Source organism: Desmodus rotundus, chromosome 11, assembly GCF_022682495.2.
Source record: "Desmodus rotundus isolate HL8 chromosome 11, HLdesRot8A.1, whole genome shotgun sequence".
In the NCBI taxonomy this organism is placed as follows: Eukaryota; Metazoa; Chordata; class Mammalia; order Chiroptera; family Phyllostomidae; genus Desmodus; species Desmodus rotundus.
The window spans coordinates 80,827,189-80,849,186 of record NC_071397.1 but is presented as its reverse complement, the minus strand read 5'-3'; the positions used below and the strand labels follow the sequence as shown (position 1 = coordinate 80,849,186).

Sequence of the window (21,998 nt, the reverse complement as noted above, 5' to 3'; positions counted from 1 at the left end):
TGTGAGCTGTGTACACCTCCTCTTGTGGTTGAGCCTTGATTGTAGTTGACAGGTCAATGGGAGGGATTTACCCAGGCCAGTCAGCTACAAGGACTGGCTGTGAACAGTGACCACCCCCCTCCACCATCTGTGGACAATCAGCTGTGCAGGGGCAGGGTGGTGGTGCTCTGATGTGGTCTATAGCTGTCCACTGGGTACACTGGCCCTGGAGTTTCCTGCGTGTTGCAGGCCAAGGTCAGCCCCTGCCTGGGTTTCACCCAGGGCACTCTGCCTGAGCTACAAAGCAATCTGAGGTGGCTGCTACTTGTGCTGGGCTTGGAGATTCCCAAGTGAAGCCAAAATGAGACTCTAATCTGGCGGCTGCTAGGGCTCACTGAAGCCAGCTGTTGCTTGTTTGATTTAGGAGCCAAGAAGCTACTCTTATGGAAAAGCAGCTTGGGTGATCCCTAAATTGGGTGGGGTAGAGCCTCTGTGGATCTCCAAGGCAGATCAAACAGTGTTAGCCAGGTTGATGGAGTCTCAGATATGGCACCAGCCTACTGGCTGTCTTGGCCGTAAGTTCAGCAGAGGGACAGTGGCCTCTTCCCACCCCGATGCCAGACACTTCAGTCTCTCCCTGTATACCACAGGTGCCCGTCAAGAAGGGAGTGAGTCTAAATAGGTGAGTCCCTGTGTGGGTTCCCCAAGAGGAACTGTTTAGGACTCCAGCAGCCTCCTCCACTGACTCAATCCCCAGTCGTTTTTGCAGCCAGAAGTTGTAGGGACTTGTCTTCCTGGCACTGGGACCATGGGCTAGGGGACATAATGTGGGTCTGGGTCTCTTCGATTCAAAGATATCCCTCCTGAATATTTATCTGTGTGGGTGTGGGGCCAGTCCGTTCTGCATCTGTACTCCTCCTACCAGTATAGATGGATGTAGCTCCTTCAATTCCATCATTGTTAGACTTCCATTCAACTCAATTTTGTAGTTGCCAGACTTCCATTCAATTTCATCTCTGATGTTCCTGAGTGATGGTTGTTCTGTATTTTAGTTGTAATTTTGATGTGGTTGTGTGAAGAGGTGAGCCATGTCTGCCTATGTCGCCATCTTGACTGGAACTAAATAACCTATATTTCTCAGGATCCTTTCCCCCTAAAAACTTTATACTTTTCATTTTATACATCCATACAATTTATTTTTATAGATTAGAATCTTTTTCATTATAACATTGGGTTAAAAACTTTTATTATCTGCTTTTTCAAAAAATTGACAATATTCTTACGCATGTTTCCAAGTAATAATAATTTTTGTATTGATACAAAGAGGTTGTTTTTATAGCTTTATTCTAGTCTATTTTAAAGATGAAATTTATTCAGATTGTCTGAATATTTCCAGTTTAGTGTGTATTTAGAAGTAATTTATTCTGTGGAAACTTCTGGGCCCAATGGAATATACATTTTTTAAGGCTTGCTCAAAACGCCTTCCAGAAAAGTTGTAGTTATTTCCTCTTGGCATATATGGTGGAGTCACTTCCCCAAACTTGTCAACGCTGCTGTTACTAAAGGGTTGTTTTCCAGTTTGATGTATAAAACATGATATATCTTTTTAAATTTACTTTTCAATATTTACAATAATATGTAAATATACTTTGTATATTTATTGACCATTTATATTTTTCTTTTGGAATTATTTATAAATTTGCTAATTTTTTGAAACTTTTTCTCATCAATTCATAAGCATTATTTATTGAAGATATTAATATTTTACCTTGTCTTAGATATTTTTACTAATTTATTACCTTTTCATCTTGTGTGTGGTGTATTTTTGACATATATTCAAATTTACAAAAATATACAGGGTTTGGCAGAAGTAATGCCTGCTTGAGTGTGGTTGGCAGGGTAATATATAGGTATAATAATTTGTAATTATAATTTGAACATTTCACCTAAAATGTCATGTGGTGTGCTTGAGTGTGATTTTATTATGTTACAGAATTACATGCTTATGATTTTGTAATAAAAGATTTTGTAGTAAAAGAGGGGCATTATTTGTGCTGGACCCTATATAGTTTTTACTTTTTCTATGCTTAGGTATTTTCTTACCCTGGAATCAGATACATACTCTCCTACATTTCTTTTACATACTTTCTGGAATATTTTATATACATACCCCTTTTGTCTTTTCCCAGTGTTTTAGTATGAAAGTTTTCAAATATAAAAAGTTGAAAGAATTTTAAACACCCGTATCATGCCCACTACTGAAGATTCTACTGCTTACTTGATCACAGTTTTGTCTGTCTCCCCCGTATCTACCCATAATCCCTTTAGTTTTGATTTGAGTTCTCCAGTGAGTCACAGACATTGCTGTCCTTACCCCCAATACTACAACAGCATGCGTCATGTTACCTAGAGTTCATGGTACATAGACATTTGTAGTCTGTTTGGCTTTACTTCATTTCAGCAGTTGGCCCAAGCACAATTAATAAATTATTTGTTTATTCTCCAAATTTGAAATCACTTCTAGCATGTGCAAAAATTTCTGTATGTATTGGAGTTTGTTTCTAGGCTTTCTGTTGTAGAAGTTACTTTTAGGTCATATTAATAGTTAGGTCTTATTATCTGCATTTTAACTTTATAGGATTTTATATTTAATAGATTTTACTTCATGTTTTATGGTCTTGATTATTTACATTTTATTGCATAAATTTAAATTTTATATATAGCATGGTCTGAAGCATAGTTTTAACAATAAATTGGATTTTTTTATCAGGTTAATTGGCAACAAGAAAGGTTTCAGGAGATTACTGGAAAACTTGGACACTTTCTTAAGCAAGCAGGTTTTAAGGTACGATGATTTTAAATTTATTTGGTTACTTTCCTTAAGTCTCATTTTGTTGTTATGAGAGAAAAAACTAATACTTTGGTGTTCTTGTTAAGTATCTTTAATTCTTTTTGTTTTTATTTCCCCAGTCTTGTGTGTCTATTGTCTTAATTTTGGATTACTTTACCTAACTTGCACATATTTTGTTAATTGGCTTGGATTTAATATGAGTAAAAGACTTTTTTTTTCCATTTATTAAATTTGGTATATAGGTCTAGGGAGATCACAGAGAAAAGTGGAAACTAGTGGAGAGGAATTTCTCCAGTAAAAATGTGAAATATGCTTATAGTACTAGGTAAAAATGCTTTTATGTTTTGGAACATACTTGTAAATTTCCCACAAAATCAAAAAAGGTGATAACTTCAGGATTGTAATTCTGTGACTTATATTACTTCTTTAAAGTACATTGTTGTTGCTTTTTCTAACTTGGTGCAATTATGCTAATGATGAAACTTTTAACTTAAAAAAAAGTTGTATTAAGTTTCTTATATTTAATCTTTTTTTAACAGGAAAGTGATGTTGCTTTTATCCCCACAAGTGGTCTCAGTGGTGAAAATCTAATTATAAGATCTCAGTTGAGTGAACTTACAAAATGGTATAAAGGACTATGCTTATTAGAACAAATTGGTAAGAATACACCTCACTAATTTTTTTTTAATATTGTATTTATTTTTCTTTTAGAGAGAGGGGAAGGGAGGGAGAAAGAGAGGGAGAGAAACATCGATGTGCAGGAAAAACATCGATTGGTTGCCTCTCACATGCAGCCGGGGACCTGGTCCTCAACCTAGGCCTGTGCTCTGACTGGGAGTCTAATCGGTGACCTTTTGGTTGGCAGGTTGATGATGCTCAACCCACTGAGCCACACCAGTCAGGGCTGCCGCTAACTTTAATGCATTATAAACTGGACATTTAATGAATTCTTTGTGGTAGACAGTGATATGTATGCAAAAGCATAGGATTTATAGTCAGATGAGCTAAGTTTCCAGTTTTGAAAACACGGGTAATATTTAAACTAATAGTTAATTTTCCTTATTTAATTAATGAAGCTCATACTTACCCTACCCACCTCACAGACTGTTATTGATATTAAATGATTTAACATGTCTGAAAATACTTTATAAACTACAAAGTATTATATGAATGACAGTAAATTTGCTATTTTTATATTTATAAAAAATTATTTTCTAAGAGATATGGAGATTTAATGGACTCTTTGGACATGAGTCAAAGAAGTTAAACCTTGCTTTTTTTTGCCATTTTTTTCCAGATTCCTTCAAGCCTCCTCAAAGATCTGTTGATAAGCCTTTTAGGCTGTGTGTATCTGATGTTTTCAAAGGTAAGTGCTACCTCTACAGTACTTTCTCGGTGCGACCCCTGCCTTTTCATTCTCTCCTGACCTCTTTTCATGGACAAACTTATTACATAGCCCTTCAGATTCTCCCTTCTTTGTGTCAGTGTGAGGACCATTGCCAAATTAATCTTAAAGGGCGGGCACAGTTTTAGTTAGTTAACCCCCCTTCCCAGAAAAGTCTTCAATGTACTCACCATTTCCCTGTCTCCCACTTATCTTCCAGGTACAAGAAACCTTATCCTTTATCTTTGTTCCTCATAGGTTTTTTTCTCCCCTTAGGTCACCTTAGTTTCTCTGTGCGTCAACCAAACTGGATCATTCCCTATTTCGTAACCACATCGGATGGTCTCTGTTGCCACTGTGTCTCCCCATGATTTGCTCTTGTCTCTCTTTATTCATTTCCTGCCATCTATAGGGGCCTGGGTTCAATCAGGATACAGATACCGCACATAGGTACATTGGGAAGTTAATGTAAAGAATTATTAATATGAGAAAAGAGTGACTCTAAGATAGAGGGAAACTGTATGGTACTCCAGGGCTGAGGAAGGGTGCAGACCTTACTGCAGGAGGTGCTGTATTAAACAGCTAAGACTAAACCTCACTTACTGAGTACAGGACACTATAGAGAAAGCTATAAAATGGAAATGGAATACAAGATCTCAGTAGAAGGATGTAACACAAATATATATTAGAATAATTAATGCAGTCAAGATGTCACTTGTCCCCCAAATGCCCTTTATTCACAGAGCAGGCAGTAAAGAGTAGATTTGGAACTGAGAAGCAATAAATTGATTACTGGTGAGTTCACCAAACTCATACTCGGAGGTGTTCCTCTGTGTTCTCTGTATCTTCTGTCATTGCGTTTTCATGCCGAATTACAACTGTTTCAGTGCTTTCTGCTTCACCGAGATTGTAAACTCCCTTGTCAGCAAGGACCGTCTTTCCTGGATCTGCAGGACCTGGCTCAGTGCCCGGCACCTACTGCGTGCTTAACAAATGTTTCATAAATGAATGATTGAAGATGCCTCACAAAAGTCATTTAAAAGAACTGAAATTTGTCATTACCGTTACTAGCTTTTAGCATTGTAGTAGTAGAGGAAATATGATAATCTTCTCCAAATTACTGTTACCTATTTAAAATACAAGAGGTGTTTAATTTTCTTTTTTGATTAGCTGTGTTTGCTAACTCTACTTTGTTACCTCCCACTCCATCTTCAGGCTACTTCCTGGCTTCTGCCTGTACTGCTCCCCCCAGTATGTTCCCACAGAGGTTACCAAATGTCCTCTTGGATGCCCATTTTTCAGTTCTATCTCACTTCCATCTTACTTGAATTTCGTGTTACTTCTGAGGCCAGTAGTCACATCTACCTTAAAACTTTCCTCCCTTGTTTTCTGGACCCCCTTTTCTCCTGCTCTCTAGTCTGTGTCTTTAACGTGTCTGTGCTTCCCTGTGGGCTCCTCTTTCTCTGTCTCTTAACTAGTGTTCTGTTGCTCAGTCCTCTCACCTACTTGCTCCTTTTGTTCTCCCTCCTGTGTGGTGACACTTCCCAAATCTGCATCTCTAGCCCAAGCCTGTGCAGGTTCTCCAGATGCCTGTGCTGACTGCTGCCGGACATCCCCACGGGCAGTGTGCTCCCAGGGTCACATTCTCATGTGGCTGGTCCCCTTTGGTGTGATCGGTGTCCCTGGAATGCAGCTTCTCCACCTGTATGCCTTGTCAACACTTCAGATTCACCAAGGCTAAAATGAACCTTGTTTTTTAATTTTCTCTCACAGTTAATGCGTTATATCAACTCAGATTTCTCCCTTTTTGCCATGATCTCCCACTTACTTTATCACCCTTACTCTGTTGTACCTTCTTCCCAAATTCTTGAGTTGACTCCCTTTCTGCAGCCAGCGTGTGCATTGTAGGCAAACTTCCTCCTTCTCTGACATGGAAATGCCATCGTGTCCCTTCTCTGTTCACAGTGTTTAACTGGCTCCTATTGCTCAGCTGAGGATGAAATTAAGGCCCTAAGCGTGGTTTACGAGGCCCCTTTACCATTTGTCCCTTGTCGAGCTCTGTTACCTCATGTCTTGGCTTCCCTCGTTATTTCATGGGATCCCATGTAGATTCCATGTAAACGACACATGGTCTAGCACACCCCATATGCGGTTATAACCGTGTGACTTTGAACGTGCAGTGTCCTGGGTCAGCAGTGTTCTCCTTCCTCCCCTGCCCCACACACGAGGCACCTGGTAGTCACCTGACCCTTCCCCTTCTAAGGGCCCAGCTAAGGTGTAATCGTTCCCCTGCAACAGAGTCTTCTGCGCACCTTTTCTGTTTCTAGTGTACATTATAAATAACATTTGTCTCTGGACAATGCAATTGTCTTCGTCTTTCTCTTCACTAGTATAAACTCCTTATGGGTAGGCACTTTTATTTTCATATCTTTATCCCCAGAGTGCCTGGCGCTTAGTAAACAGTCAATATTTGAAAAAGAAATGAATTCCCACTTCTTGTAATACGAATATTTTTATTTGTAAGAAAGTCGAGTAGAATGTGATATACCATATTTAGGAGATATGGTAAAAATTCTAGGATGATCATTAATGTTCATTGAACTACAGTTGTATATAACTACTAGAGCAACAAATAGAGCTAATAGTATTAATCATCAGATAACATTGCTGCATGAGTCATTCTGAGATTTGGGCATGTTTTGCAGATCAAGGATCCGGATTTTGTGTAACTGGTAAAATTGAAGCTGGTTACATCCAGACTGGTGACCGACTGCTAGCAATGCCTCCCAATGAAACTTGTACTGCAAAAGGTATTCCTCTGCAAGACTCTTGTGCTGAGCAACCCTTACGTTGAGACAGCAGATTTTCAAAAGTATTGTAGTTATTAAACTCCAGAGTAAATAACCTCTTACTGAAATTGTAACTGACTGTCAAACTGATACTAACTGTTGAAGATAAAAATGTGAAAACATTAAACGATTTTCTTCTGTTGTGACTATGTGTGTGTACGTGCACTTATAGCATTCTAACTGTGGTAGCACTTTTTTTTTTTTGACACGGATTGAGAAGTCTGGTTAGGATTTCACCAGATGTATAGACACCTGACAGGTACATTTAAAATAGTATTCAGTAGCAGAAATTAAATCCAACCCCAGCCGGGCACTAAATAGGCAGTGGCGAAGCAGACTGCTAGTCTGTTGTTTTGAAATGTGTATTTCAGAATTACTGTACGTTAACAATTTTGATCATGTTTCTACTAAAAAAAAATGTGTATATGCTACAGGAAGACCTAAGAAAATAAGATGTAAATGAAGAGAATCCTAATGTTGAAAAGAGAAATTATGAGCTAAAGTGCCACAATTATTGGTTTTACACATAATTTAATACATGACTTTTTATGATGGCTGATAACTATTTTCATCTTCTAATCATTTGATCATACATATGTACATGTTATTCTTTTCTGAATTCTGCTTGATAGTTTATAATTTTATACCTTAAGATTAAGTCTTCCAACTAAGCCTCTGACTTCAACATAAAACTGAAGATCTGTTTTATACTATAAAGTAATATTTGTACCAATTTTAAGCTTACATATAATCTACTGGGGATGCTAAAATTTTTTTAAATTTCAATACTTTCTCTTCTGTTACTCTTATTTATAATATATATCCAGAGTTGTACTGACTAGTATATAAATTTGAATGTACATTTAAAAAAGTAATTTCTTTAATTTGAAAGCTGATTTCTTAAAGATTAGAAGAAATTAAGGAATATCTGTTGAGGTAACAGTTTAACCTAAATGTTGAGATGAGTAAGGGGATGAAAGCCAAAATTATTTCCATTTTACCTTTTTCTTTCTGCATGCTTAGGAATCATGAAAATTCTGTTTAGATAAAAAGTAATACACACTTTTTAAAGAAAGAATCATTTTATATAGATATATTTATTGTTTTCAAGTTCAGATCTGTTTTTGTTTTATAAAGTGATCAAGAGCTACAGTGCTTTTGAAGTATTAATTTATGTTAGCAAGCTTTTCTGAGAATAGCTTTTGCAATAATCAGGAGACATTAATTAAAACCATGGTTTTAAAATTATCCATGGACCTTACAGATTGACTCTTTTTTTTGACAGTTTGGTCACATCTGAAAGTCCCACATCCTTTCCCTCCCTCCTTTCTGTCACTTCCCTTTCAGAAAAACCCTGTCCATTTATCTTTAGTCCAGTAACTCTTGCAGGAGGCTGCATCAGAAGCACCTGGAGAGCAGCACCCCGCTCCTTGACAGCTATGCTTCGAATCCAGCTCGGAGGCTCTCAGTTCGCAATTTCTAACCTTGCTGCTTTGCTTCATTTACTTGGTTGTTTAATGCACACTGCTGTCTAATCATTTAAGGTGCTACTGCGGCTCGCTCACCAGTAGTGTCCTAAAAGAGAAGTGACTAAATCTGCAACCAACAAATGGAAATTCTTAATTACATTTTTACTTTATTGACATATCATATGCATGGAGTGTTGAAAAAGAAGTTTTTATTCATAACGTCTGTCCAGTGAGAAAGGTCCTTAAGAAGGTAGATGTCATCTGTAGGACCGTGTAGCATGTTTGGGGGAGAAAATCAGATTATATATTATTCTTAGATTTTTTTTATATTGTTAATTGAACTTTTAGTATGAATGCTCTTCAATCATAAATTAAGGCACTCTCTGTTATATGTTAAGTAGCTAGCCCCTGTCTTCAATTCCACATTTCATAGCAAAATCAGATGTGGTCATTTAAAATCTACATTTAAAAACTAAATTTAAGTAGTTGAAAATTTAACAAACATTCTCTAGTATCACACTTGTTAACAATTTTGGAGTCAAGAACCTCTTTCATACCTTGACAAAAGTTATGGTCCCTCTTCTTAGAGTAATTCAGATATGCACATAAATGAAATTTTGAATAAAACTAAGTTGTCTCAGCTCTCCTTCTTCTTTAAAGCTCTCCTTCAGCTTTCAGAAAGTCTTAAAGAAACTCACTTAAGTGTTTGCTACATGGAAAAAATAATTATTTTCAGAAATATGAGGGTAAATATAATTTACTAGAAACATGTCATTCAAGACCTATTCCACAGTTGTTGGCCTGCATACTGTCTTCATAACAAGGCTAAAGTTCCAGTGGAAAGGAACTTACCCCATAAATTTACTCGATAGGATCATGAAATATAAGATTCCTTTAAAGTCCCTGAATAAGGTAGCTGAATATTGCTCTTTGCAATTGTTCTCCAAGATTATCCCTATGTAATAAAAGTGTATGTGTATAGCAGTACCTGGGGTCATTTTTAAATTGAAAATACTTTACACTATTAATCTTTTTTTTTTTTTCATATGATCAGTCATCGTGGTGCCTTTCTCTCTCTCTCTGTCTCTCTGTCTCTCTGTCTCTCTCTCTTTCTCTCTCTGGGAAGCAGTTCTTTTGAGGCAGGAATTTGTGGCAGGGCCTGCCAAGGGCACATCTGACTAAGCAGTGATGCCCTGTGGGTTTACTCAGGGAACATAGCGGTTGTTTAGGTGATTGTCTATTTAAAAGTAAAAACTGGAAGACTAGACACCTTGCCTAATCCTATTTTTTATGTTATTAAAAATAGTTTGAACTGTATTGTTATGCCTGCATCCATTAATGTAAGAGAAATATTTGAATGGGGCCTGTTTAATGAATACACTCAGTTGTGTGAATGAGTTTAAAATTCTTGTTTTAAAAAGCAGAAATCAACCTTTTATGGACAAATGCAAGTCACTTTGTGTTTAGGGTGGTTTTCCAGGAGAGTCAAGTCTAGAGGAAGTGCGTTTTCCTCTGCGTTCAGTTACCCTTCTCACTCTCATTCCATTCATATTGAAAACGATGAGTAGTGACTGATGAGGCACCAGTCGGCCCAACTCTTGGTTGTTATGGTTTGATATTGAGGTGTTTTACTGTATTCTTTCTGGTTCTTACTCATTTCCAGGAATCACTCTGCATGATGAACCTGTTGATTGGGCGGCAGCAGGCGATCACGTTAGTCTTACGTTGGTTGGGATGGATATCATCAAGATCAAGTGAGTGAGAAAATGATTTGAAGCGACCATTGTTTTGGAAATAGGACCTCAAAACATATAAACTTTGCGATTGACCAGTTCAAATGAAAGAATGAGTATTAATTCCGAATCTCATTTGGCCAAAAATTGTCACCCATAGCAAAACCTACTTAAAATTGAAATTCATACCTGTCAGTGCACACGCTTGTTCTCTGAGTGAAAGCTGTTCTGTGTGGAGATGATGTAAGGTTAATGGTGGTGTAAAGCCAGGCTTTAACCCAGAAGGGAATATTTAGAAAAAGTCCCTAATTTGCTTGGCTGTTTTACTCTGTAAGTGGTTTTAGAGGTATTCCTATTGGATGTATATTTATTTGGCCTGCAACTACCTTCTCTCCTTTATTTTTTTGTTAACAGCGTTGGCTGCATATTTTGTGGCCCCAAAGAGCCCATTAAAGCTTGCACTCGCTTCAGAGCCCGAATCCTCATCTTTAATATTGAAATTCCTATTACTAAAGGATTTCCCGTAAGTTTTAAAATGTTTAATTGTTACCGTTTTTATAAACAGTTTTCAAAGTCCTTTATGCTAAAAAGTAATAATTTTTTTATAAGTGGTGGTGCTCCGGTTATTTTCAGCTAACAGCTTACTACTATAATTGAGGAAAACATGAAATTAGAATTTGAAAATCATTTTTATTTTGACCTTTGAGTCGAAATATTTTTTTAATGAGGCATTGGGTAGAGATTTCATGATCACAAACTGATGATAATAATAAAATTCATCAAGGGAAATTGGTAGATAACTTTTTTGCTGTGTTCTGAAGGTTACCTGAGTAATTATATATGTTGGATCTTTCTGGGTTTTGTTTTAATGTGCTTATTTGTAGTTTTTCTGATTAAAAAAGTGATACATAGTTATAGAAAAATTTGGAAAACACGAGAAAATACAGTTAGTAAGAATGTTCTATAATAGCATAATCCATAAATGTATATCTTTACATTTGTGTATTTTTCTGTGTACATGTTGTCCACTCACTGGTATTCATGGGTATATTCTGGGAATGCTTGCCGTAGGGTAAACTTAATTGTACTAAAGCAACTCCTTCAGACCCTGCATGCTGTGAGGCTGGTTTGCAGGTTATCATTGACCAGCATCATTTGAACATACACGTTTATGGGAAGAGGGTGATTTTATGCTATAACATTACTTATCCAGAAAAGATACTGCTACTTGTGCATACCGTGAATTTCTTGTTTTGGGTATAATTTTTTACAGATATTTGGGGCCATACTCTGTTTGTAGGTTGGTACTTTGTTTTTGCCACTTCACAAGCAAGTATTTTCCCATTAGACCTTTTTTTTTCTCAATTAGCTTATATAATAGTACAGATTTGCACAATAGTAAAAAATTTTTCTCAGTGGAATTAAATGGCTTGCCTTTGAAAACATAAACAGGTCATTTCACCATTTGATACATCTTTGCAATAAAAGTAAGACAATAATAGTAATTGACCTTTAAACTTTATTTAAGTTAGTGATAGTGGAAATACATTTATTTTAGCTCATTTAAATTCATTTTATACTTACATGCTTTTATTTGGGATAACCATGCACTTTCCTTATAATTCTTTGTAATTATGTGTAAATTTGATCGTATAAAATTATGTTTATAAGGTACTGTTTACATATTTTAGTTTTATAATTATATTCTTTCCAAAAAATTGTTATAGCTGAAAATATTTCATTTTTAAATATTCAAAATCCATGTATTGTTAGGCAAGAAACTACAACAGAATTGCTGTGAAGTGATGGCACTCATTCTTAGAAAGCAGTATGTCCAATGGAGAGAAGCTGGAGGGGTTGGTTACAGCGTGTTTTTACTCATGCAGCAATAATTTTTGCCAATGGAGAGGTAGAGAGGGCAAGAGGTCAATAGTACTTTGAATAGTAATAGTGTTTTCCTGTCTACTGTAATTTCTTAAAAATAAGTATGAATTGAAAGTATTTCAGGGCTGCTCTGTGGGACCCCACTCGCGTACGTTGACTCATGAATGCGGGATGGAATTTGTTTCAGAGCAGGTGGTTGTGCTTTGTCATTGTCCAGTTCCTACGGGACGAAACCTTCAAAACTATTTTTTTTAACCATGAAAAGGCTTCCTAAGTAATAAAAGTTTTACTATTTAGGGACTAATTCCTTAATGCTTCATAAATACAGGATGGGGCAAAAGTAGGTTTACAGTTGCAAGCATGCATAACAGTGTATCTTGTATTATCATTTATTAATTATTGTATTATTTTCCATGCGAACAACTTAAACCTACTTTTGCTTCACCCAGTGTATTTGTTTCCTTTGATTTATATGGTGAACTCTGTATATTTAAGAAGAAAAAACAGAAGAATTTAATTAAATTCATGTTTGATTTTTTATTGTGGTAAAATATTACATAAAACTTACCATTTTAACCCATTTTTAAATTTATAGTTTAGTGGTATTAAGCACTGTATTTTGCCATGTATAAAGCACTCTCATGTATAATGTACTCCCATGTTTTTGGCACGAACTTTTAGGAAAAAAATCTTTCATTTTAATTTTTTAATTAATTTATTTATTTATAGTTAGATATTTTTTGTATTATAAAGGAATTTTAACATTTATTTTTGAACACATTATGGCAGTACAAGTAATTATATGTATCAAGTAATTACAAAATACAAAACAGATGCAAGGTAATTTCAGGTACTACCCATGTATAATGCACATCCTTATTTTGCCCTCAAAAATTTGGTGAAAAAGTGTCTATTATACATGGCAGAATATGGGTGTGTTCACATTTTTATGTGTTCATCAGCACCATCCATTTCCAGACCCTTTTCCTTGTCCCAGCCGGAAACTCTGTATCCATTAAACAGTAACTGTCCGCCCCGCCTGCATCCCCTGGGAACCACTCTTCCACTACTTCCTGTCTCTGAACTTGACTGCTCTGGGTGCCTCGTATAGGTGGAATCAAATACTCTTTGCCCTTTTATGCCTTGCTTATTTACGTAGCATAATATTTTCAAGATTCATTCATGTTGTAGCGTGTAACAGAATTTCAGTCATTTTTAAGGCTACTATTCCATTGTATAGAAATACCACATTTTGATAGTCCCCTGAACTCTTAACTCTTTTGAGAAATAGTCCTTTAATTTTCTTTTAAGAAATTACCTCTTCTCATTGGCTTATTTTGCCACTTAACAGATTATGTAAACCATTTTAGTTTATAAAACACTAGATAATTTGATTCTTACAACCCCACAGGACGCACAGAGCCCCGACCCTTATCTGAAACGCCTCAGGCTCGTGTGCTGCAGGGTTCAGAAATGTTCAGATTTTAGAAAGGTGATATGTTACATGCATGTTACATAAAACAACTAACAAAGAATGGGTCAGCACCCTGTAATCGAACATTTTTGTATCCCAACTTATCAATATTAATGCTAAGTGAAATAAATAAGGACTATAAATTATATTACTTCAGTACAAGTCCCATTTGACTACCTAAATGTTTTTATAACAGGACAATCAGGCTTTCAGTGTTTAGGGATTTTGAAATTGTAGGATTGTGGACTTGTGTTAGTATTGTACCCATTTACAGATGAGGAACTGGAGACTCGTGAGAGGTTGTGACTGTCTGAATAATAAGTGATTGGGCCGTGACTCATGAGCTGCACTTTTCACTTTGAAATTCACTACTTTTTCAATTTCCTTTTACATTATGCTGTGGATCCCTTTGAATTATGGGTGACTTTGATTATATGTAATGTGAATTAAAACGTTGAGATAGTAGTCGTACCTTGGTACTTGTTGGCTTCAGAACTCATCAAACCCTGTACTTGTCACATTTTGATGAGAAAAAATGTTTCAGTGCTTGGGGCTTGCTTGCCACTCGGAGCCCTTCTCTTGCGATGAAACAGAGGTCGAAGCATCAGCCTCATTGTCGCCAGTGAACAGTTTGGTATTCGTTGGTTTGGGCACTTGTCATGAGTTCTGGAATGAATTAATGACAAGTGCTAAGGTACCATAGTACCACTGTATGTAATTACTTCCCATTTATTTACATGTAGATTTTTTCAACTCGTGTTCAACAAGTATTGTGTTTGTGCTATTATCTGTAAGTCACTATGGAGATAGACAAAATGTAACCCCCTACTGCTACAACCCATTCTTCAACCACCCTAATTTTATCCTGTAACACAGCAGTCCCCCACCTTTTTGGCACCAGGGACTGGTTTTGTGGAAGACAATTTTTCCATGGACCAGGGAGGAGGGGGGCAGGATGGCTTTATAGCCTGTCATCAGATACAGCTTGTCACTTGCCCCAGTCACTGATAGGGTTTTGATATGGGTCTGCAAGCAGTTGATTTATTATGGTCTCTGTGCAGTCAGCCTCTCTGTTAATGATAATCTGTATTTGCAGCCACTCCCCAGTGGTAGCATCCCCGCCTCAGCTCCACCTCAGGTCATCAGGCATTGGATTCTCACAAGGAACACACGACCTAGATCCCTCCAATGTGCATTTCACAGTAGGCTTTGTCTCCCATGAGAATTGAAAGCCCCCGCTGATCTAACAGGAGGCGGAGCTGGGAGCCTTGGGGAACAGCTGTAAATACAGATGAAGCTTCACCTCCTGCTGTGCGGCCTGGTTCCTAACAGGCCACCATAGACTGTACCAGTCCGTGGCCTGGGGGTTGGGGACCCTAGCTGTAACTCACAGGAAGTTAACAAAGGTTAGAAGGAATTGAAGTTTATGTGCCTTTGTTTTTTCAAATTTGGCAAACCATGAATACTAGTACCAATTCTTAATTACATCTGAGCCCAAGAAAGGGGAATCCTGCTTGTTTACCTGATTGTTGAAAAGAAATGCTTGTTAGTTATGTTGACCTACGCTTGGGTTACATGGGTGCTGTTTTGATGCCTGAATTGATAGAATGTACAAACATGGCTCTTACCACATTACTTAGCATGCACTGTGGGAGGTTTTTTCCCCCTAAGAGTCGGTGGTTAATTTTTTCTGGAATCTTTCCAATTTATAGTGGTCAAATGCCAGTGGAAAAAAGAAAAAGCTAATTCACCTCTGTAGAATCACGGAGGTTCAGTTGTGCCTTTAAAAAAACAAACCAAAACCCACGTGACTGATTTTCTCCATGCGTTTTAGGTGTTCTTTGTTCCTTCATTCTTACATTCATTTCATAAATATTTACTGAGTACCAATTAAATGTCTAGCTCTGGTATACATGCTTCCTTTTCTCACAGAGTTCATATTTGCATGGGATGACAGACATTAAAAGTAGCAGTTACAGTAAAGGTGAGATGTTACATAGTGTCATGCTGTACACTAGATTATAGGACGTGGAGGAAGGATAGCTAGCTCAGATCGGGGTTCAGGCTTCTTGCAGGAAGTGATGTACTGTTGGTACCAGGATGAGTAGGAGTTAGCTGAGTGAAGCTGCAGGGATGGGCGACTGTGGCTTAACTGTTAGAAAGAGCTTGGTGCATGAAGGAGTGAAAGCTCTGTATCTTTGGAGCATAGAATGGAAGAGAGGGTGGAGAAAGATGAGGCTGGAGAGGTTAGCAAGGGTCAGATTGAGAAGGGCTTTGATGCCTTATAGTAGAGTTAAAGTTTCCATGGTTTTAAATAGCAAGGACATACCATTACATTTGTATGTAAAAGATCAGTCTCCTAAACATATGAAGAATGGGGTAAACAAGGACGGCAGTGGTGGCACAGAGACCAGCAAGGAGCCTGTTGTAATTCAGATGAGAGATGAGGGCTCTGGACCGCTTTCATAACTGACGCAAGAGAGAGATAGACAGAACTAGTCAACAGAGTGCTGATTGGGTGACTCAGTTTTTAGAAAGTTCCTAAATCCAAGAATGTGTGTGCACAAGTTCCTTTTGTACTTATTTCTGCTTTCTGAATGTGAAAACCATTTTAGCCAGGAAATGTTGGAGAAAAGTGCCAGTGTTTCTCAGGAAAACAGCATAAAAGGGTATTTACAGACCCATTACATTTGATAGCTTGGCCACTTCCTGGGTATTTGATCTTTCCATTAACCCAAACTGTAGACACAGTGCTCGCTGGATCCTTACTATTCGAACGGAGGACAGTCAGTCTTACTCTGACCCCAGCTGACCCCAGCAAAAATTTGTCTGTGACACATTTCACCACAGCCACATTGTTGCTTAGCTTTTTTGATATTAAATTTTCTTAAATACAAAACATGAACAATAATAGCTAATATATAAAGCCATCGATTAACCGAATGTTACCTCTGATTTTCCTCATTTTGGTAGTGAGGAGCCTGAGGCTGGGGGCACTGGGGGTGAAGGGGTGATAAAAGACTTGCCCCCAAATTGTAGAGCTGGAAACTGTGGAGTCAGGATTTGAACTGAGGTCTGTCTAACCTCAAAGCCTGTCTAAACTCCCATGTGACATTTTATTCTCATTATCCAACAATGAATACATTAATTCCTGCTGACTATCATGATTTCCAGTCCCTCCTTTTTACGATGAAACACTTCACATTGGTTGAACATTTTCTGTACCATGCACTGTCTCTGATTCTACTTAATTCTCATCACCACCCTAAGAGGAAGGCTATGCAGCTCACTAAAGTGTGCGCAGTAAGTGGGGAAGGACATACTTGAACTGCCTCCCAGGACCTTTGCCCCTCCAGGCTGAGGAGCCGCAGCCCGGTCAGAGTGGCGAGACCGGAGATGAGACGCAGGGGAGGCAGTCCTGCTGGTTGGCCGGGAGCAGTGCGGTGTGAGCACGCAGAGAATAGGCCCGCGCCGCGATGGTCAGCGGTTTCCTCAGCGCTGCAGTCTTCCTTTCAGGTGCTGCTACACTACCAAACCGTCAGCGAGCCTGCTGTTGTTAAACGACTGGTGAGTGTTTTAAACAAAAGTACCGGTGAAGTTACCAAGAAGAAACCTAAGTAAGTGTTTCAATGCATACATAACAAACACACGTAATTTACACAAATGTCTTGCAGTTTAATTTATTTGTGTAATATTTTGGGGGGTAGTAAGTGAAGCCTATTTCTACTTGCTCCAGAAATCAGTTTTTAAGGGCTAGACTAAAACAGACACAAAACTAGAGATCCAAGGTCCTATATAGGTATGAATGCTAGATTCAATTTCTGTTCTGTATGGTGGTGGTGGTGGGGTGTGAATTGTAAATAAAATGGAAGTATGAATTTGTATGTATATATCAAGCAATATAAAAATAACGCATTTAAAAGTCAGCTCTACATTTTAAAAAAAGTTTACTTGTGCCCCCCTGCTGGTTCCAAATTCCAGCCGAGTGCTCCCCCTGACATTCTCGTCATCTCCTTAATGAGAGCCGTTCCCATGCCCAGAACAGCCCAGCAAGAGAGTGAACTCCACACTCTGTAGCTCCTAGTTTTTTCCACCTGCAAAGCATTTCCCTTCTTCTCAGTGACCACCTGGAACTTAAGCTGAGCTAATCGCCACCATGCTGGTCCCCTCCTCTTACCACGAATATCTAAGCCTAGGTTTGGGCCATTCCCCTTGGCTCAGACAAGGTGAGAATTTTTCAAAGGAAGTGCTTCCTGAGAAGCTCGAGTTTCTTACCCTAGTTCAAGTAAAGGCTAACCACAGTTTGGCTTGGCTGCTTCAGCTTTGGGGTTTTCCTCCCTTCAACTCTGTGGGGAATCCCACCCAAAATCCCCTTTTTCAGTCCTTGAGTGTTCCTCCTCGTATGCACCTGTGCAAGAGGCCAAAGGTGGTTAGTGGGTTAATGGGTTGGCTGCAAGTGGAAGAGAGAATCTTCACAGTGCTCTAAATGCATGGCTGTTTCTCTGTTAGTTATGAAGAAAGGGCTACTTAATCTCTTAAAGTAGTTCTTTATTTTTAACCTGAGCCTTTAGCTTCGAGCATGAGAGTCTGCCATAGTGCTCTCACATGTGATATCACTAGTGGCTGACATTGCCGGAGAACCACTGTATTCTAGGCCCTGTCATGAATGCTTCGCCTGGGTTCTGTTCTCAGGAACCATATGAAGCAGGGACGATATTTGTCCCATTTTTCAGATGAGGAAACTGAGGCTCGGAGAGGTTGTATGTCATGTTCATGGTCTCCAAGCTAGCAAGTAGCAGAGCCAGGGTTCTAGCACAGTCAGTTGGTTCACAGAAACTATATATTTTTTGACAGGAGCCAGTTTGTTTGACCCAGGCAAGTGATTTGGTGAATTCTCAATCTGCAATTAACTTGTCAAATGGAATGCTGAATTTTCTCTTTCCTGCTGTAAAGTCCTAGCTCAGTGATATTAGATCTTAATATATTCTCATGCTAGTTTTTCCTGACACCTTACTTATAACATAGTCCTTTCCTCTTGTTTTGTACCAACGCTGTTTGGCCTTTTCTTTTCATGTCCACTAAAGGCACTTTGTAGACTCAGTTGCTTTATATGGAATGGAAGCGACCTTTCTAGAAACTAAGTGCAAATCATAAATATATTAGATCCTTTCTTTCCTAAGGAATGAGACTTCGGGCTGAAATTGTCTAAAACCAGTATTTGGAACGTTTGCAATACTTTTTTTTAGAAACTCGCATGGCTTACTCTATCAGTCTGTCCTTGACCTAGTTTTTCGGAAGGTGAGTTTATGATTGCTGTCCTCTGACCTTCTGGAGCATGTCAAGATTAAATTAGAGAACAGTTTCAAAATGTCCCCTTTAGCGTTCTGCTTCTTTTAGTAAGTATGGGTGTTGTGCCCATGTACAAGGATCGTTGTTCGTTTGCTTCTCGCTCTAACCCTGTTTACAGTCAGGCCCATGCCCCATCCCCCTTTGTTTCCTACACGCATGGTGTTGGGAGAAAATCTCATGTGATTTTGTCCTGAAGCTCTGTTAAAGAGCCACTGTTTCTGTGTGAGAAAGAGAGAGGAGGGAGGGAGGGAGAGAGAGATGGAGTAGTCTGTTGGCACTAGGAATTACCCTCCTTATACATAACTTCCTAACACACCATCCACAGTCACCATTTTACTCGGACAGACAGAGGGCATTGCATTCCTCTCTGGGAGTGCAAGGGCCTCCCTTTCTTTGTTAGATAGTCGCACCTCTCAGTCTCATTGAGGGATCGACGCGAAGGCCTTGAGCATGTTTAGGTTATTTATAGCATCCTTCAAAGGAAAGAGTTACATTTGAAAGATTTCATCTTGATGTAATGATTTTGCTGCCATTTTATTTATACATATATATAATATGAAGTATATATGTATATATTATACATATATATATAGAGAGAGATATCAACTAGCTGATATTCCTTAAAATATGTACATAAGTGAACTAGCTAGTATTTCTTAAATCTAGAATTTTTTTTTTTAACTAACCCAGAAAAATTCAAAGGACACATTTTCATTTTAAGATATATTTTTTTCTTTTTAAATTTTGGAAAGACTGAGTTGCTTTGTTCATTGTGTAATGTTTACTTTTCAGGTGGTTACTACATTTATTCACCTCTGTTGGATATTCATTGGTTCCTTTCTTTTTTCTTGATAGATTGCTGACTAAAGGCCAGAACGCACTGGTAGAGCTGCAGACACAGAGACCAGTCGCTCTGGAGCTATACAAAGACTTCAAGGAGCTGGGGAGGTTCATGCTGCGCTACAGCGGTTCTACCGTAGCTGCTGGCGTCGTCACGGAGGTATCTCAGAGCGGCCGGTTGGCTGTGCTTGGTCATGGTGTCTTTTTCCACTGTGTGCAATGGTTACTGAGATTTCATGGCTTAAGGGGAACACAGTTATGGTATTAGGACAATAAATTTTAAAATTTATATTCAAAAATTAAAGAGAAAGATGGGAAGAAAATGTTTGGTCTTAGAACTTGTCACAATGAGACTTCCAGACTGTTTTCTCTACCAGGAACAGTGCTCAGAATGAAAGGAGCCCGTTGAAAAGCTGTACGTGTGCAGTTCAGATGTGAGAGTACAGACCTTAAAAGTCAAATGAATTGGGGGTAGTAGTTTTACTTCATAGAGGAGCATTTATTAAAATTTTTTCTTTAAATTACTGGTTTTTAGGGCATTGGAAATGATTTGTTCAAAAAGTTCAGTTAACATACTAGTAATGTTTCTGAAACAAACCTATTATGTAATGTGAGGTGCAGTTAGCTTTTGGAGAAAATAACCAGAAATGGACCAGGAAATTTCAGTAATTTAAATTTTTTCTACATTATCATGATTAACATAGGTATTATGAATATTATATTTTAAGGGGGGATTTTTTTCATTTATGTAATTATTTTTTGCATAAAACACATTGAAGCCATTTAATTGGATGTATACTTTGAACATCTTTGAACACAGGGCTTTAGTTTGTATCAAAGTCCAGCTGTACGTGTATACGCAAAAGGCTCCAGAGGTAACCTGCCCCGTTTGTGTCGCGCTCCAGTGATTCCGAGCAGCACGAGAACGTCTCTCCTCCAATTTACTCTTCTGTAAACACGGGTAGTGGAGTCTCCCTCCCAGAGTGGTGACTGTGAAATGCAATGGTCAGCAGAGACACCTGGCAGACTGGCACATACAAAGCAAGCATTCAGCAAATGCTGTGTGATGTCACTGTCATCACCATCGCATTTAGTCTGCCAAAGCATTTTTTATGAAAGAGCATTCTAAAAATGAGACACATTTTCTTATGGAAGATAATGGAGAGATTATCGTTAATCTCAGAAATAATATGACTAAGGAAGGGAAAAGTGGCGAGAAAAAGAAAAAAGTTTCATCTTGATATAATGATTTTACTGCCATTTGCCTTTTGTAATTTGTTCTTTTAATGGGAAGGATTAAATTTTAGCAAATATGTTTTTCTCCTTTACAGATAAAAGAGTGATGGGTCAGAATTTCTACCACGTTTCCAAGTGCAAGGAGATAAATAACCTCTGTTTTTAAAGAACCCAGTTATTTAATTAAGGAAAAATGTGCAGTTGATATTTTTTTAAATGAGAGAAAATTAAAGCTACAATCAGCTGCAAAGAAGTATTAAGCATCACTACTGCAAGAATTTCAAGTTGCCCAGGTGGTTTTCAAAACCCGCCTTCCCTGTGAAATGTTAGTAAATGGATTTACTTCGCTGAGATTTGTGGAAACTGTCGGGAATATGTATTAGAAGACGTTGGCTCATCATGAAATGAACTCTACTTCCAGCCAAACCACAGAGTGTTTACAGTTTTCTCTTGGTGTTCAACTCCACTGTATACATTTTAAGGAAAAATACTAAATTGGGTGGTTGAGGTAGTTAATATTTGACCAGCGCAATTTTCTTTTTTTTGGTTAACTCTAAGATTTGCTAAAGATTATAATAAAGGTATTTTGCGTTGAGCATAAAAATGTTCTTCTCCAACAAGTAAACTTTTGAAAGATTAGGTTGGAATTAGTGGAAACTCTTTCTTTGTTATTCAAGGAATTATTTAAGATGTAAAACCAACTAATAAAATGTCTTTGTTTGAGCATAACAGCAAAATGTGTTTTGTTTCATAAATGTACACAAGATTCTCTACACTACCAGTAAATACGACTTTGGGGTTTTATGGGATCTTTTTAACCTAAGAGTCTCGCAGCACTTTCACGTGATTTCTTGCTTTGTGCCTTGATAGCGGATCAAATGTGGTCTCATCCATTTCTGACCATATCTTCGCTTTTCCCGTTCTCACTTTGAGCTGAATGTGCGATGACC

At 38.0% G+C, this 21,998-nt stretch overlaps 1 protein-coding gene across 2 annotated transcripts in view; it reads left to right on the top strand.

Moving 5' to 3' along the window:
• The window catches only part of HBS1L (HBS1 like translational GTPase), an 84,598-nt gene extending 62,821 nt beyond the window's left edge, over positions 1 to 21,777 (top strand). For both annotated transcript variants that reach the window (XM_024551886.3, XM_045188801.3), the window contains 9 exons: positions 2,750 to 2,824; positions 3,370 to 3,487; positions 4,128 to 4,196; positions 6,920 to 7,024; positions 10,196 to 10,286; positions 10,680 to 10,788; positions 17,140 to 17,240; positions 19,828 to 19,972; positions 21,144 to 21,777. In XM_024551886.3, coding sequence (XP_024407654.2) covers positions 2,750 to 2,824; positions 3,370 to 3,487; positions 4,128 to 4,196; positions 6,920 to 7,024; positions 10,196 to 10,286; positions 10,680 to 10,788; positions 17,140 to 17,240; positions 19,828 to 19,972; positions 21,144 to 21,155 — 825 coding nt within the window. In that variant the 3' untranslated portion in view covers positions 21,156 to 21,777. The remainder of the gene's footprint in view (positions 1 to 2,749; positions 2,825 to 3,369; positions 3,488 to 4,127; positions 4,197 to 6,919; positions 7,025 to 10,195; positions 10,287 to 10,679; positions 10,789 to 17,139; positions 17,241 to 19,827; positions 19,973 to 21,143) is intronic.
• The last annotated feature ends 221 nt before the right edge of the window (positions 21,778 to 21,998 follow it).